Here is a 17,465-nt window from a genome sequence, read left to right as displayed (position 1 = left end):
CTGTACCCTGCCCCCCACTCTCTCACCTGCATGTAACACAGGGGTTATTACACCTGTACCCTGCCCCCCACTCTCTCACCTGCATGTAACACAGGGGTTATTATACCTGTACCCTGCCCCCAACTCTCTCACCTGCATGTAATACAGCGGTTATTATACCTGTACCCTGCTCCCCACTCTCACCTGCATGTAACACAGGGGTTATTATACCCTGCCCCCCACTCTCTCACCTGCATATAACAGGTGTTATTATACCTGTACCCTGCCCTCCACTCTCTCACCCGCATGTAACACAGGGATTATTATACCTGCACCCTGCCGCCCACTTTCTCACCTGCATATAACACAGGGATTATTATACCTGTACCCTGCCGCTCACTCACTCACCTGCATGCAATAACGAGATTTATGGTAAGAACTTACCGTTGTTAAATCTCTTTCTGCGAGGTACACTGGGCTCCACAAGGAATTACATCGGGGGTGTAGAGTAGGATCTTGATCCGAGGCACCAACAGGCTCAAAGCTTTTGACTGTTCCCAAGATGCCTTGCACCGCCTCCTCTATAACCCCGCCTCCATGCCAGTGAGCTCAGTTTTGTTAACCAGTCCAATGCAGTAGCAGGTACCAGAGACGACAACCGATCGTATCCAATTACACCACACACTCACCGCAGGAGAGGGTGTCAGCGGCTATGCCAATACCACCCCAAAAAAGCTAAGTGCGTCAGGGTGGGCGCCTTGTGGAGCCCAGTGTACCTCGCAGAAAGAGATTTAACAACCGTAAGTTCTTACCATAAATCTCGTTTTCTGCTGCGGGGTACACTGGGCTCCACAAGGAATTACATTGGGGATGTCCCAAAGCAGTTCCTCACGGGAGGGGACGCACTGTAGCAGGCACAAGAACCCGGCGTCCAAAGGAAGCATCCTGGGAAGCGGCGGTATCGAAGGCATAAAACCTTATAAACGTGTTCCCTGAGGACCACGTAGCCGCCTTGCACAATTGTTCAAGGGTTGCACCACGGTGGGCCGCCCAAGAAGGTCCAACCGACTGAGTAGAATGGGCCTTAATGGTAGCAGGAGCTGGACGACCAGCCTGTACATAAGCATGTGCAATCACCATTCTAATCCATCTAGCCAGAGTCTGTTTGGAAGCAGGCTAGCCACGTTTGTGAAAACCAAACAACACAAAAAGAGAATCAGATTTCCTTACGGAGGAAGTTCTCTTCACATAGATACGGAGAGCCCGTACCACATCCAAAGACCGTTCTTTGGGAGACAACTCAGGAGAATTAAAAGCCGGAACCACAATTTCCTGGTTAAGGTGGAAAGAAGACACCACCTTAGGCAAATAACCAGGCCGCGTTCGAAGAACCGTCCGGTCACTGTGAAAAATCAAATAGGAAGACTTGCAGGATAAGGCACCCAAGTCCGAGACCCTTCTAGCTGAAGCAATAGCCAGCAAGAATTGGACCTTAAGGGAAAGCCACTTCAGGTCAGCAGAGGCAAGAGGCTCAAACGGACACACTTGCAAGGCCTCCAAAACCACCGACAAGTCCCAAGGGGCCACAGGCGGCACATAAGGAGGCTGAATCTTCAACACACCCTGAGTGAATGTATGGACATCAGGTAGGGTGGCAATCTTTCTCTGAAACCAAACCTACAAGGCAGAAATGTGAACCTTGAGGGAGGCCAGACGCAGGCCTAAGTCCAGGCCCTGTTGTAGGAAGGCCAACAGTTTGGCCGTGCTAAACTTGAAAACGTCATGATTGTGAGACGCACACCATGTAAAGTAAGCATTCCAGACACTATGGTAAATCCGAGCAGAAGCCGGCTTACAGGCCTTCAACATAGTTTGAATGACCGCCTCAGAAAAACCCTTGGCCCTCAGGACAGAAGCTTTCAAGAGCCATGCCGTCAAAGCCAGTCCCGGTAAACACAAGGGCCCTGAACGAGGAGGTCTGGTCATTGTGGATGTAAAAGGGGACAATCTAGCGAGAGGCCCTGTAGATCGGAGAACCAGTGCCATCTGGGCCACGCTGGAGCTAGCAGAAGTAGGTTTCCTCCTTCTTGTTCAAACTTCCGTATTACTCTGGGCAGGAGTGACACCGGAGGGAACACGTACGGCAGCCGAAATTTCCATGGGATTGACAGAGCATCCACGAACGCTGCTTGAGGATCCCTTGTCCTTGCTCCGAAGACCGGAACCTTGTGATTGTGTCGAGGCGCCATCAGGTCCACATCTGGGAGGCCCCACTTGTCCACGTGAAGTTGAAACACCTCTGGATGTAGGCTCCATTCTCCGGCGTGCACATCCTGACGACTGAGATAGTCCGCCTCCCAGTTCAGAACGCCAGGAATGAACACTGCTGATATGGCCGGCAGATGGCGTTCTGCCCACTGAAGAATCCTTGATACTTCCCTCATTGCAATGCAGCTTCGAGTGCCGCCCCGATGATTTATGTACGCCACCGTGGTGGCGTTGTCCGATCGCACCTGAACAGGTCTGTTCTGTATGAGATGCTGGGCCAGTGTCAACGCATTGAACACTGCCCGCAGTTCCAGAATATTTATCGGGAGTAGAGACTCCTCCTTGGTGCACCGACCCTGAAGAGAGTGTTGTTCCAACACCGAGCCCCAACCCCTCAGACTGGCATCCGTTGTCAGGAGGACCCAGTCGGATATTCAGAACGGACGGCCCCTGCTCAATTGATGGTCCTGCAGCCACCAGCTCAGCGACAGGCGGACCTCCGGAGATAATGAGATCATGTGAGATCTTATCCGGTGAGGCAGACCGTCCCACTTGGTCAGAATTAACTTCTGCAGAGGGCGAGAGTGGAACTGAGCATACTCCACCATGTCGAAAGCAGACACCATGAGACCTAGCACTTGCATTGCCGAATGAATCGACACTCGCGGACGAGATAGAACGCATCGAATCCTGTCCTGAAGCTTCAGGACTTTCTCCTGAGACAGGAACAACCGTTGGTTGTGAGTGTCCAATAACGCTCCCAGATGTAACATGCTCCGAGCAGGAACCAGGGAGGATTTCTTCCAGTTGATCAGCCACCCGTGGGCTGTCATGCACTGGACCGTCAGATTGAGATGACACAGGAGAAGTTCTGGGGAATTTGCCAGGATCAACAAATCGTCCAAGTACGGTAGGATCCGGACCCCTTGACGGCGGAGTGTAGCCGTCATGACCGCCATTACTTTGGTGAAAACTCAGGGAGCCGTTGTCAAACCAAAGGGTAACGCCCGAAATTGGTAATGAAGGTTGCCCACCGCAAACCGCAGGTACTGTTGATGAGAAACCGCAATAGGAATATGCAGGTAGGCATCCTGTATGTCCAGGGAGACCATATAGTCCCCAGGCTCCATAGCCAGAACAATAGAGCGCAGAGTTTCCATAAGAAACTTGGAGACCCGCACATGCTTGTTCAAGGACTTCAGATTGAGAATGGGCCGCGAGGACCCGTTTGGTTTCGGGACTAGAAACAACATGGAATAGTACCCCTTGCCCCTCTGAGTCAGAGACACCTGTACCACCACTCCTGTGACCAGGAGGGAATGTACCACTGTGTGCAACGTGTTTGCTTTTGCTGGATCCAGAGGCACATCTGTCAGGCAAAACCGCTGCGGGGGACAATTCTTGAAGGGTATGGCGTAACCTCGAGTGATGACTTCCCTCGCCCAGGCATCTGAAGTGGTCTTCAACCATTACTGGGCAAAACCTAGAAGTCGGCCCCCCACCCTGGGATCCCCCAGAGGGAGGCCCGCTCCGTCATGCGGCAGGCTTGTCAGTTTTGGAAGCTGGCTGACAGGCAGCCCAGGCACGCTTTGGTCTGGGCTTGTTTCGTCTGGAAGAACGAGCTTGCTTTAGGTACGCCTGGGACCTTTTGCTTTACCTGGAGTACGAAAGGGCCGAGGGAAAGTACTTTTAGCCTTCTGTGCGGAAGGAGCCGTACTAGGTAGGCAAGCTGTTTTAGCCATAGCCAGATCACCCACAATCTTATTTAGGTCTTCTCCAAAGAGAATGTCTCCTTTGAAATGAAGCACCACCAGTGTTTTCTTGGAATCCAAATCCGCCGACCAGGATCTCAACCAAAGGCTAGGTCTGGCCAAGATGGACGCAGTAGCCGCCTTCGCCGCGAGCACTTCAGCATCGGAGGCCACCTTCTTAAGGTACAGAGAAGCCGTGGCAATATATGAGAGACATTGTCGAGCATGCTCAGACGCGTCGACAGACAGTTCTGCCTCGAGTTCCTGAGCCCACACCTCAACCGCTTCAGCAGCCCAAGTCACTGCAATTGTTGGCCTATGCACAGCCCCCGTTAGGGTATATATCGCTTTTAAACAGCCCTCCACACGTCTATCCGTCGGTTCCTTCAGAGAGGTGACGGTAGTTACTGGCAGAGCAGAGGAAACAACTATACGCGCCACATGAGAATCTACAGGCGGTGGGGTTTCCCAATTTTTACATAGCTCTGCAGAGAGAGGATAGCTTTGTCACCGGATTTTCCAAGGATTCCTGACGTATGTCAACCAGGTGTTTAGAGTAGGTTAAAATCTGTTTAACCACCTTCTTACGCTTAAATCTATCCGGTTTCTTGGAGACAGTTTCAGGCTCAGAATCATCAGATACTTGAAGAATGAGCCGAATCGCCTCAATCAAATCCGGGACATCCACGGATGACTTTCCGTCCCCATCTGAAACGTCAGCGTCAGTGGGGTCAGTATATGCACCGACCTCTTCAGATGACGTGTCGGTTAAAGCCGTGGATTGGGAGGAGGTAATGGCCCGTTTAGAAGACGACTTAGTCTTAGGCGGGAGAGAGTGAGACTTAGATTCAGTCATAGATCGGTTCAAATGCTGCAGCTGAGTGGAAAGCTGATCCACCCATGGCGGGTTCACAGCAGGGACCATAAACTGCTGCAGTGGCACAGGTGGTCCCACAGGGGGCATCAATTTAGTCACAAGCGTGCTTAGCAATGTGGAGAATGAAGCCCAAGGCGGATCCTGTGATGCCCCAAGCGCTACTGACCCACTGGAGGGTAATGAACCCCCTGAACCAGAACTCTCAGCTGCTAAATTATCCTCCGTTGCGTCAGCGGCCTCACTACCACGCAGTGTGGGAGAGGCCCCAACGTTGTTGCCACGTGTAGCAGACATAACTATGTGCACAATAATGGGCAACCCGGTACAAGGTGTAGCAGCACTATACCTAGCAAGAACTCTCAGACGGCACAGACCAGAGGTTCAATAGATATAGAATATATGGCGACTATAAATCACAAGCAAAAATACCCCGACAGTATATTTTGTGATATAATCCTATATTGAAAATAGAAAAACCTGAAACACTTGGCCCTCTCAGGTATAGCAATTTAGGAATAGCACGCTGAGTGAAATACCCTGCAATAAGGAAGAAACCACGCAGCAGCTACATGCACACACAGATATATAGTCACAAACGTACCATACAGAAATTATGTACCATAAACTGCACTGGACTAGCAATACAAAGTAATACTCAGTATGGCTATGTGTGATAACTAAAGATATAACAAACACAGTAAGCACTGGATGTATATCACAGGGTGTTTGTACCACACAACCCTGAAGGTATGCACTCTTTCTTAACTAACACTGTCCCAGTGACAGGTAGAATACTCAAGTGTCCTGTAGGAAGCACAGCACTGGCAGTCAGGCGGTTCCACAGAGGAGGATTTGCCCCAGCAATCCCAGGAAACTGCAAGGCTCAAGCTGTAATGGCCGCTGACCAGGAGTGAAGGAGAAGGAGGCAGCTCCAAGGCGGGAACATTGTAGAAATGGCGCCCTGGGGCTGGGGGAAGGGGCCTCAAGTCCGGACTGCTCCCCCTGCTGGCATCCCCACCGGGTATGCGGGCAGAACATAAAACGGGGGAATTGTACTAAATCCCCATGACCTGTGCCCAAAATAATACCCTGGTGGCTAGTGGAGCAAGCTGCCCAGTAATCAGTGCCCACGCCAGCGCGTGCGCGGCCCGCTCGATCGCGGTAAAGTGCGGCACAGGAGCCCCTTACTTCCTCCTTGTCTGCGGCCCCGCGATCCCAGAGACGTCGGCGTGTGTGCGACTCACAGTTAGGAAGAAGCCTTCGTCTCCGCTGCAGTGACCCGGCAACCCCGGCACGGGAGTATACAGCGCCGCTGGGGGTGATGGAGCTGCACGCTTTAAAGTCACTAAGACTTTACCAGCAGCAGCCCTTGAAGTCTTCAAACAGAATCCTCTGTTCAGTCTTTAAAATAACTTTGAAAAACGCTGCCTAAGGCAGCCACCTGTAAAGTGCCCGCATACTGCAAGGCACCAACTTACAAACTGAGCTCACTGGCATGGAGGCGGGTTTATAGAGGAGGCGGAGCTGTGCATCTTGGGAACAGTCAAAAGCTTTGAGCCTGTTGGTGCCTCGGATCAAGATCCTACTCTACACCCCCGATGTAATTCCTTGTGGAGCCCAGTGTACCCCGCAGCAGAAACAGGGGTTTTTATACCTGTACCCTGCCCCCCACTCTCTCACCTGCATGTAATACAGGGGTTATTATACCTGTACCCTGCCCTCCCCCCCACTCTCTCACCTGCATGTAATACAGGGGTTATTATACCTGTACCCTGCCCTCCACTCTCTCACCTGCATGTAATACAGGGGTAATTATACCTGTACCCTGCCGCCCCCCCTCTCTCACCTGCATGTAATACAGGGGTTATTATACCTCTATCCTGCCCCCCACTATCTCACCTGCATGTAACACAGGGGCTATTATACCTGTACCCTGCCCCCCACTCTCTCACCTGCATGTAACAGGGGTTATTATACCTGTACCCTGCCCCCCACTCTCTCACCTGCATGTAACACAGGGGTTATTACACCTGTACCCTGCCCCCCCCCCCCACTCTCTCACCTGCATGTAACACAGGGGTTATTATACCTGTACCCTGCCCCCCTCCCACTCTCTCACCTGCATGTAACACAGGGGTTATTATACCTGTACCCTGCCCCCCACTCTCTCACCTGCATGTAACACAGGGGTTATTATACCTGTACCCTGCCCCCCACTCTCTCACCTGCATGTAACACAGGGGTTATTATACCTGTACCCTGCCCCCCACTCTCTCACCTGCATGTAACACAGGGGTTATTACACCTGTACCCTGCCCCCCACTCTCTCACCTGCATGTAACACAGGGGTTATTATACATGTACCCTGCCCTCCACTCTCTCGCCTGCATGTAACACAGGGGTTATTACACCTGTACCCTGCCCCCCACTCTCTCACCTGCATGTAACACAGGGGTTATTACACCTGTACCCTGCCCCCCACTCTCTCACCTGCATGTAACACAGGTGTTATTATACCTCTATCCTGCCCCCCACTCTCTCACCTGCATGTAACACAGGGGTTATTATACCTGTACCCTGCCCCCACTCTCTCACCTGCATGTAACACAGGGGTTATTACACCTGTACCCTGCCCCCCACTCTCTCACCTGCATGTAACACAGGGGTTATTATACCTGTACCCTGCCCCCACTCTCTCACCTGCATGTAACACAGGGGTTATTATACCTGTACCCTGCCCCACACTCTCTCACCTGCATGTAACACAGGTGTTATTATACCTGTACCCTGCCCCCCACTCTCTCACCTGCATGTAACATAGGGGTTATTATACCTGTACCCTGCCCCCCACTCTCTCACCTGCATGTAACACAGGTGTTATTATACCTGTACCCTGCCCCCCACTCTCTCACCTGCATGTAACATAGGGGTTATTATACCTGTACCCTGCCGCCCACTCTCTCACCTGCATGTAACACAGGGGTTATTATACCCGGCTCCCACTCTCTCACCTGCATGTAACACAGGGGTTATTACACCTGTACCCTGCCCCCCACTCTCTCACCTGCATGTAGCACAGGGGTTATTACACCTGTACCCTGCCCCCCATTTTCTCACCTGCATGTAACACAGGTGTTATTATACCTGTACCCTGCCCCCCACTCTCACCTGCATGTAACACAGGGGTTATTATACCTGTACCCTGCCCTCCATTCTCTCACCTGCATGTAACACAGGGGTTATTATACCCGGCCCCCCGCTCTCTCACCTGCAGGTAACACAGGGATTATTATACCGGGCCCCCCACTCTCTCACCTGCAGGTAACACAGGGGTTATTATACCCGGCCCCCCCACTCTTTCACCTGCATGTAACACAGGGGTTATTATACCCGGCCCCCCACTCTCTCACCTGCAGGTAACACAGGGGTTATTATACACAGCCCCCCACTCTCTCACCTGCATGTAACACAGGGGTTATTATACCCGGCCCCCCGCTATCTCACCTGCAGGTAACACAGGGGTTATTACACCTGTACCCTGCCCCCCACTCTCTCACCTGCATGTAACACAGGGGTTATTATACCCGGCCCCCCGCTCTCTCACCTGCAGGTAACACAGGGGTTATTATACCCGGCCCCCCACTCTCTCACCTGCATGTAACACAGGGGTTATTATACTCTGCCCCCCGCTCTCTCACCTGCATGTAACACAGGGGTTATTATACCCGGCTCCCACTCTATCACCTGCATGTAACACAGGGGTTATTATACCCGCCCCCCCGCTCTCTCACCTGCAGGTAACACAGGGGTTATTTTACCCGGCTCCCACTCTATCACCTGCATGTAACACAGGGGTTATTATACCCGCCCCCCCGCTCTCTCACCTGCAGGTAACACAGGGGTTATTATACATGGCCCCCCACTCTCTCACCTGCAGGTAACACAGGGGTTATTATACCCGGCTCCCACTCTCTCACCTGCAGGTAACACAGGGGTTATTATACCCGGCTCCCACTCTCTCACCTGCATGTAACACAGGGGTTATTATACCCGGATCCCACTCTCTCACCTGCATGTAACACAGGGGTTATTATACCCGGCCCCCCGCTCTCTCACCTGCAGGTAACACAGGGGTCATTATACCTGGCCCCCCATTCTCTCACCTGCATGTAACACAGGGGTTATTATACCCGGCCCCCCGCTCTCTCACCTGTATGTAATACAGGGGTTATTATACCTGTACCCTGCCCCCCACTCTCTCACCTGCATGTAACACAGGGGTTATTATACCCGGCCCCCTGCTCTCTCACCTGCATGTAACACAGGGGTTATTATACCCTGCCCCCCACTCTCTCACCTGCATGTAACACAGGGGTTATTATACCTGGTCCCCCGCTCTCTCACCTGTATGTAACACAGGGTTATTATACCCGGCTCCCCACTCTCTCACCTGCAGGTAACATAGAGCTTTATACACCAGTACACAGTCAGGGCTAAGCTTGGAGTAGACAAACCTCTCCAGGAGAAAGGAGTCTGGTTGAGCTCTTCGGGGAGGGAGCCTTACCTAGTTTCCTGCGCTCCTCTTGGTCTTGTAGCAAGAAGCTGATGTTGAGGCCCTCTGGTGGTGTGGTGTGGAACTGCAGGAACGCCTTCTCGTGATCCATCAACTCCTGTCCCGGTGAGGCTGGAAGTGAAAGCAGATATTATCCTATATGCATGAGCAGGACACTGTAATCACAGTAGTAATAATAATAATAATAATAATAATAATAATAATAATAATAATAAAGTAGTCACTACACAATGTATCCATGCTTGGTCCCATTTACCCCACCACAAATCATTACCTAAGTGCTAAATAATTCCAGCTACAACCTGAAATGAGGGAGGTGGGATCTCCCAGTGTCGTCCTTTAGTTACCCCATAACAGAGTCAGAGGTCCATCTCATAGGGGGGGATGCATCAAACATTCTATAGAGGACAAGTGTTGCCCATATCAGATTCTAGCTATCATTCATTTAGCAAATACATTATACACAAAGATACATAGAATGTGATTGGTTGTTACATGCTCCCACTGGTTTGATACATCTCCCCCTGAGTCTTCTAGCCAAAACGGTGTCCCTGCTTGTAATTCTGATAATGAAATCCAGTCCCAGGAGGGTCAGTGCAGAACTGGTGCCTCTACGGGGAGAGAAGCTGCAGTAATGTACAGAGATGTGCAGGGGCAGGTGCGAGGTCCCAGGTTCTATAAGAGACAGCGCTTTGAATCTGCCGTAGATTGACGTCTATTTCACAGCAGAGTCTAATTGGAAAGGGGACAATCTGACGGGAAGCTACACAGAAACAATATGGCGCTATCGCCAACGCTTTTCAAAGTACGCTCAAAATAATGGTTAGTAAATCCTGTATTTTTGGACAACAATCCAAAGCAGATGTCCAGCAGGTTGTAATAAAAGTTCACACACAAATGTAAGTAAATTTACCCCTCATTGTAAATTGCAGTTCTCACTGTGACCACATATTTACAAAGACTCAACAGCAAATCATGTGGGCAGTCACGGTATTGCAGGTACAACCAATTAATGGCTTCAATTTTAAGGTCATCATTATGGGTCTATTTCTCATTAGCGATATATGGCACCACATGGGTTCCGCAGCACCAAGTTACAGAGTACATAAACAAATGAGCAATATAAGAAAACAGTAACTTACAAGACAATGACGGACAAGTACAGGGTATATAAACATAAGGGGACATGATAATGAAATAAGTATCAGGATGGCTGAAACTGAAGGTTAGGTGTCGTTGTAGGCAGTATGGGGTAGATGCTAGTAAAAGTCAGGGAAGGAGAAGCACAAGAGGGAAGAGGGCCCTGCTCGTGAGATCTTACATTCTGATAATCCCGGCTATCGCTGCTTCTCCTTGTTTTACTAGAGGGAATCAGCAGAGAAATCAGACATCTCCTGTGGTCGCCCCATTCTCACACTGTACCATAGTCTCCATAGAATAAAGTATGTTCAACTTGCAAAAAAACACAGAGTGAGCTACAACCAAACTCCATCACCGGATTGCAAGAGTACTTATACATTCTGTGGCATCCGTGGTCTTCGTACATAGGGGCAGATGTATTAAGCCTGGAGAAGTGATAAGTGGAAGGCGATAACGCACCAGCCAATCATTATGGGTTTGAAAAAATGACAGTTAGCACTGATTGGCTGGTGCGTTATCACTAAGCCCAGGATTCTTAGGTTCTAACCTATTCTAATCCTTTCCCAGTACACTCAAAATGTCAGTCTCCTTTTGTGTTTTATGTACCAGGGATAACATACTTAGGGGGTAATTCAGACCTGATTGCACGCTAGATTTTTTCGCTGTGATCAGGTCAGAACTGCACATGCGTATGCACTGCAATGCGCAGGCGCGTTGTATGGGACAAAGCGGATCGTTGCTGAGCGATGGGTTTAACGAAGAATCCATTCGCACAGCCGATCGCAAGGAGATTGACAGGAAGAGGGCGTTTGTGGGTGTCAACTGACCGTTTTCTGGGAGTGGTTGAAAAAACGCAGGCGTGTCCAAGCGTTTGCAGGGCGGGTGTCTGACGTCAATTCCGGGCACGAACAGGCTGAAGTGATCGCAGCGGCTGAGTAAGTTCTGGGCAACTGCACAAAACTTTTTTGTACCGCTCGGCTGCACATGCGATCGCACACTTGCAAAGCGAAAATACACTCCCCTATAGGCGGCGACTATCTGCTCATAGCGCTGCAAAAAAATCTAGCGAGGTCTGAATTAGGCCCTTAATTTCTACACGACCAAAAAGGGGGCGTGCCCACTGAAAAGGGGGTGTGGTCTTGCAGGAATGCCGTTGTTGCGAGCCATGCCTCCTTGTCTTTGTCATTGTGGAGGCATGTCCGGCACTCTGTGAGCCGCTGGCCATGCCCTCAAGCCCATAGGCTTTTCTATAATGGGTGCAAACGGGCCTGTGGGTCCAGGGGGGGCCCACACTGCCCACTCCCCGCACCCATATAATATACTTACCAAGCAGTGGCCCTGCACTGCAGACACAAATCACTTGGAAAATGGCTACCGCTGCCATTTCCGAGTGATTTGCGCCTGTGCACTGCAGAATTCCCCAGGAACAAGGCGCGGGCGCCATGTTACCGGAGACCTGCGCATGCGCAGTAGACTCTAGTATAATGCCATAGTTTACTCGCTGCCGGAGAGGAGGGGGCCGCAATGGAGGCTGCACACAGGCCCTCCCCTGCCCAGTTCCTGTCTCCCATGAAGAGACGCTGTGCACATGCACACATCGCCTATCCCTCCCCCACCATAAAAAGAAAAAAAGGGACTGTCCCACAAATATCGGGACAGTAGGGAGGTGTGGTTGCAGGACACATCTGTAGTAACGGCACAGTGTTTCAAACATAATGATATGTTGCGTGGTTTTGTTTTATTTTCATACAACGTATAAATTCCTAAACTGAGATCTTTAAAACCTATAAAATCCTAAAACATGGATTGAAAAAACCTAATTTTTGTTTTTTAGATCCTAAAAATCCTGGGCCTAGAACTTATCACCTTCCACTTATCACTGCTTTAACTCTTCTCAAGGCTTAATACATCTGCCCCATGGTACAGAGAGTGTGTTCCATTGTTCTGCCTGCAAATGCACAATAGAGTATTACGTTTCTGAATACAGAGAAGCCGTTTATCACAGCGCTGAGATACTGGTGAAAGGCTGCCGCTCTTGTGGATGTTCTACTTTAATTGCTGCGGTACAGTACAACATTGTGTATCATATCACGCTGTTAAGCGGCGATACAGAATGGTAAGCAGCAGCGCAAAGCGGGAGCCTATGAGCACAAAGCGGGAGCCTATGAGCGCAAAGCGGGAGCCTACGAGCTGCGTGGGCAACGCGACGGCGGCAGAATCACCCAGGGTTAGGAGACACTTGCTACAATCAAAGCTGTCCGTATAATCTGCATTATCAGCAGCAGGAAGAGCCACTTCCATGGCGGATAACGGGACAACAGTCTAGCAAGCGTCCCTTTAATACTATAATGCTACGTTATGCATCTGTAATATACTACTGGTGTAACTGGCTCGTACTGTACTTATACTGTGAATACAATTATCCGAGACTGTTCCCCCTCAGAGATTTGTACTGTGCCATTGTAGAACATGCACAACTATCATCCTGGAAGGAATTCACATAAAGAGATTGCGGCGGATAATCTGGGGATTTACACCGCGGCGCAGGATGCACGGAGCTGGGATCAGGCTGCTGAAGAATGGGCCTTATTAATGGGCTCTTGCCCTGGGTGAGTATTACAGCTGGGTGACGACAGCAGGATTAAATGGCACCGGCCACACTCGCTGCTCCTGTGAAATTATGGTGCTCGCAGCAACAGCCTCTTTAACCCTTTCAGTGCTAAGTGCGCAGGAAGCTTTCTGTGTCAGCACCCGGAATACAGGACAATGGTGGTCATTCAGAGTTGATCGCTCGCTGCAGATTTTCGCAGCACAGCGATCAGGCTAAAATCGGCATTTCTGCGCATGCTCATGGGCCGCAGTGCGCACGCGCAAAGTACTTTCGCAACAAACGAAGCAGTTTAACACAGGGCCGAGCGACGCTTTTCAGTCGCTCTGCTGATCGGTGAGTGATTGACAGGAAGTGGGTGTTTCTGGGTGGTAACTTGCCGTTTTCCGGGAGTGTGCTAAAAAACGCAGGCATGTCAGGTGATAACGCAGGCGTGCCTGGGGAAACGGGGGAGTGGCTGGCCGAACGCAGGGCGTGTATGTGACATCAAACCAGGAACCAAACAGTCTGCAGTGATCGCAATCTAGGAGTAAGTCTCGAGCTACTCAGAAACTGCTAAGAATTTTCTATTCGCAATTCTGCTAATCTTTCGTTCGCAATTCTGCTAAGCTAAGATACACTCCCAGAGGGCGGCGGCTTAGCGTTTGCACTGCTGCTAAAAGCAGCTAGCGAGCGAACAACTCGGAATGAGGGCCCATGACAGCTGCGTGGAAGTCCTATAACGTATCAGCGTAAAGCTATATAGGGTTAGGTAACCGGTATCTTATTGAGGCGCACTGTCAATTAGCAGGGACATGACTGATAGGATACACAGTCACTGTCTATCGCGCAGCGATCCCTGGTCATACAGTGCAGGATCTATTATATGTTCTACATCAATGTGTGTGACCATCGCGTTGGGTTTGTCCAGACAAGCGATTTTTTATTTTCCCATCAGAAGCTACAGTAGGTGTACTCAGAATTATTGGGAAGTAAGGATTGAATATCTTAAGTTAGAACACATCCTATAAGAGTATTGAATTGGGGTGTGATGGTCACACAATCCTAACCCATTGGCGGTCACTGGATGATTGGATTATATAAAGTCCAGGACGGCTGGAGTAAGCACTGCCACGCTGCCAGCGGGAGGGATCACGTGGTGCCATGTGCGCCAGGTACGGGAGAATCATCTGGATACTGTACCCCATGTAAGCGGTGTTCTGGGACCAGATGTAACAGAGGATAGTCACCTCAGTCTCCCATTACACTGCAGCTCTCATGTAATAGCCCACCTCAGTCTCCCATTACACTGCAGCTCTCATGTAATAGCCACCTCAGCCTCCCATTACACTGCAGCTCTCATGTAATAGCCCACCTCAGCCTCCCATTACACTGCAGCTCTCATGTAATAGCCACCTCAGCCTCCCATTACACTGCAGCTCTCATGCAATAGCCCACCTCAGCCTCCCATTACACTGCAGCTCTCATGTAATAGCCACCTCAGCCTCCCATTACACTGCAGCTCTCATGTAATAGCCACCTCAGTCTCCCATTACACTGCAGCTCTCATGTAATAGCCCACCTCAGTCTCCCATTACACTGCAGCTCTCATGTAATAGCCACCTCAGCCTCCCATTACACTGCAGCTCTCATGCAATAGCCCACCTCAGCCTCCCATTACACTGCAGCTCTCATGTAATAGCCACCTCAGCCTCCCATTACACTGCAGCTCTCATGTAATAGCCACCTCAGTCTCCCATTACACTGCAGCTCTCATGTAATAGCCCACCTCAGTCTCCCATTACACTGCAGCTCTCATGTAATAGCCACCTCAGCCTCCCATTACACTGCAGCTCTCATGTAATAGCCCACCTCAGCCTCCCATTACACTGCAGCTCTCATGTAATAGCCACCTCAGCCTCCCATTACACTGCAGCTCTCATGCAATAGCCCACCTCAGCCTCCCATTACACTGCAGCTCTCATGCAATAGCCCACCTCAGCCTCCCATTACACTGCAGCTCTCATGCAATAGCCCACCTCAGCCTCCCATTACACTGCAGCTCTCATGCAATAGCCCACCTCAGCCTCCCATTACACTGCAGCTCTCATGCAATAGCCCACCTCAGCCTCCCATTACACTGCAGCTCTCATGTAATAGCCACCTCAGCTTCCCATTACGCTGCAGCTCTCATGCAATAGCCACCTCAGCCTCCCATTACACTGCAGCTCTCATGCAATAGCCACCTCAGTCTCCCATTACACTGCAGCTCTCATGTAATAGCCACCTCAGCTGCCCATTACACTGCAGCTCTCATGTAATAGCCACCTCAGCTTCCCATTACACTGCAGCTCTCATGTAATAGCCACCTCAGCCTCCCATTACACTGCAGCTCTCATGCAATAGCCACCTCAGCCTCCCATTACACTGCAGCTCTCATGCAATAGCCCACCTCAGCCTCCCATTACGCTGCAGCTCTCATGTAATAGCCACCTCAGCCTCCCATTACGCTGCAGCTCTCATGCAATAGCCCACCTCAGCCTCCCATTACACTGCAGCTCTCATACAATAGCCCACCTCAGCCTCCCATTACACTGCAGCTCTCATGCAATAGCCCACCTCAGCCTCCCATTACACTGCAGCTCTCATGCAATATCCCACCTCAGCTTCCCATTACACTGCAGCTCTCATGCAATAGCCACCTCAGCCTCCCATTACACTGCAGCTCTCATGTAATAGCCACCTCAGCCTCCCATTACACTGCAGCTCTCATGCAATAGCCCACCTCAGCCTCCCATTACGCTGCAGCTCTCATGCAATAGCCCACCTCAGCTTCCCATTACACTGCAGCTCTCATGCAATAGCCCACCTCAGCCTCCCATTACACTGCAGCTCTCATGTAATAGCCACCTCAGCCTCCCATTACGCTGCAGCTCTCATGCAATAGCCACCTCAGCCTCCCATTACACTGCAGCTCTCATGCAATAGCCACCTCAGCCTCCCATTACACTGCAGCTCTCATGTAATAGCCCACCTCAGCCTCCCATTACGCTGCAGCTCTCATGCAATAGCCCAGATCAGCTTCCCATTACACTGCAGCTCTCATGCAATAGCCACCTCAGCCTCCCATTACACTGCAGCTCTCATGTAATAGCCACCTCAGCTTCCCATTACACTGCAGCTCTCATGCAATAGCCACCTCAGCCTCCCATTACGCTGCAGCTCTCATGTAATAGCCACCTCAGCTTCCCATTACACTGCAGCTCTCATGCAATAGCCCACCTCAGCTTCCCATTACACTGCAGCTCTCATGCAATAGCCACCTCAGCTTCCCATTACACTGCAGCTCTCATGCAATAGCCCACCTCAGCTTCCCATTACACTGCAGCTCTCATGCAATAGCCCACCTCAGCTTCCCATTACACTGCAGCTCTCATGCAATAGCCACCTCAGCTTCCCATTACACTGCAGCTCTCATGCAATAGCCCACCTCAGCTTCCCATTACACTGCAGCTCTCATGCAATAGCCACCTCAGCCTCCCATTACACTGCAGCTCTCATGTAATAGCCCACCTCAGCCTCCCATTACGCTGCAGCTCTCATGCAATAGCCCAGATCAGCTTCCCATTACACTGCAGCTCTCATGCAATAGCCACCTCAGCCTCCCATTACACTGCAGCTCTCATGTAATAGCCACCTCAGCTTCCCATTACACTGCAGCTCTCATGCAATAGCCCACCTCAGCTTCCCATTACGCTGCAGCTCTCATGCAATAGCCCACCTCAGCTTCCCATTACGCTGCAGCTCTCATGCAATAGCCCACCTCAGCTTCCCATTACGCTGCAGCTCTCATGCAATAGCCCACCTCAGCCTCCCATTACGCTGCAGCTCTCATGCAATAGCCCAGATCAGCTTCCCATTACACTGCAGCTCTCATGCAATAGCCACCTCAGCCTCCCATTACACTGCAGCTCTCATGTAATAGCCCACCTCAGCCTCCCATTACGCTGCAGCTCTCATGCAATAGCCCAGATCAGCTTCCCATTACACTGCAGCTCTCATGCAATAGCCACCTCAGCCTCCCATTACACTGCAGCTCTCATGTAATAGCCACCTCAGCTTCCCATTACACTGCAGCTCTCATGCAATAGCCCACCTCAGCTTCCCATTACACTGCAGCTCTCATGCAATAGCCACCTCAGCCTCCCATTACACTGCAGCTCTCATGCAATAGCCCACCTCAGCCTCCCATTACACTGCAGCTCTCATGTAATAGCCCACCTCAGCTGC

General features: G+C 50.9%; 1 protein-coding gene across 2 annotated transcripts in view; it reads right to left on the bottom strand.

Annotated features, from left to right (window-relative positions):
- RHPN1 (rhophilin Rho GTPase binding protein 1) overlaps positions 1–17,465 on the bottom strand; it is a 157,584-nt gene that overhangs the window by 19,281 nt on the left and 120,838 nt on the right. For both annotated transcript variants that reach the window (XM_063921208.1, XM_063921209.1), the window contains one exon: positions 9,440–9,559. In XM_063921208.1, coding sequence (XP_063777278.1) covers positions 9,440–9,559 — 120 coding nt within the window. The remainder of the gene's footprint in view (positions 1–9,439; positions 9,560–17,465) is intronic.

Source organism: Pseudophryne corroboree, chromosome 5, assembly GCF_028390025.1.
Source record: "Pseudophryne corroboree isolate aPseCor3 chromosome 5, aPseCor3.hap2, whole genome shotgun sequence".
Classification (NCBI taxonomy): domain Eukaryota; kingdom Metazoa; phylum Chordata; class Amphibia; order Anura; family Myobatrachidae; genus Pseudophryne; species Pseudophryne corroboree.
This window is presented reverse-complemented; position numbering and strand designations above follow the sequence as displayed.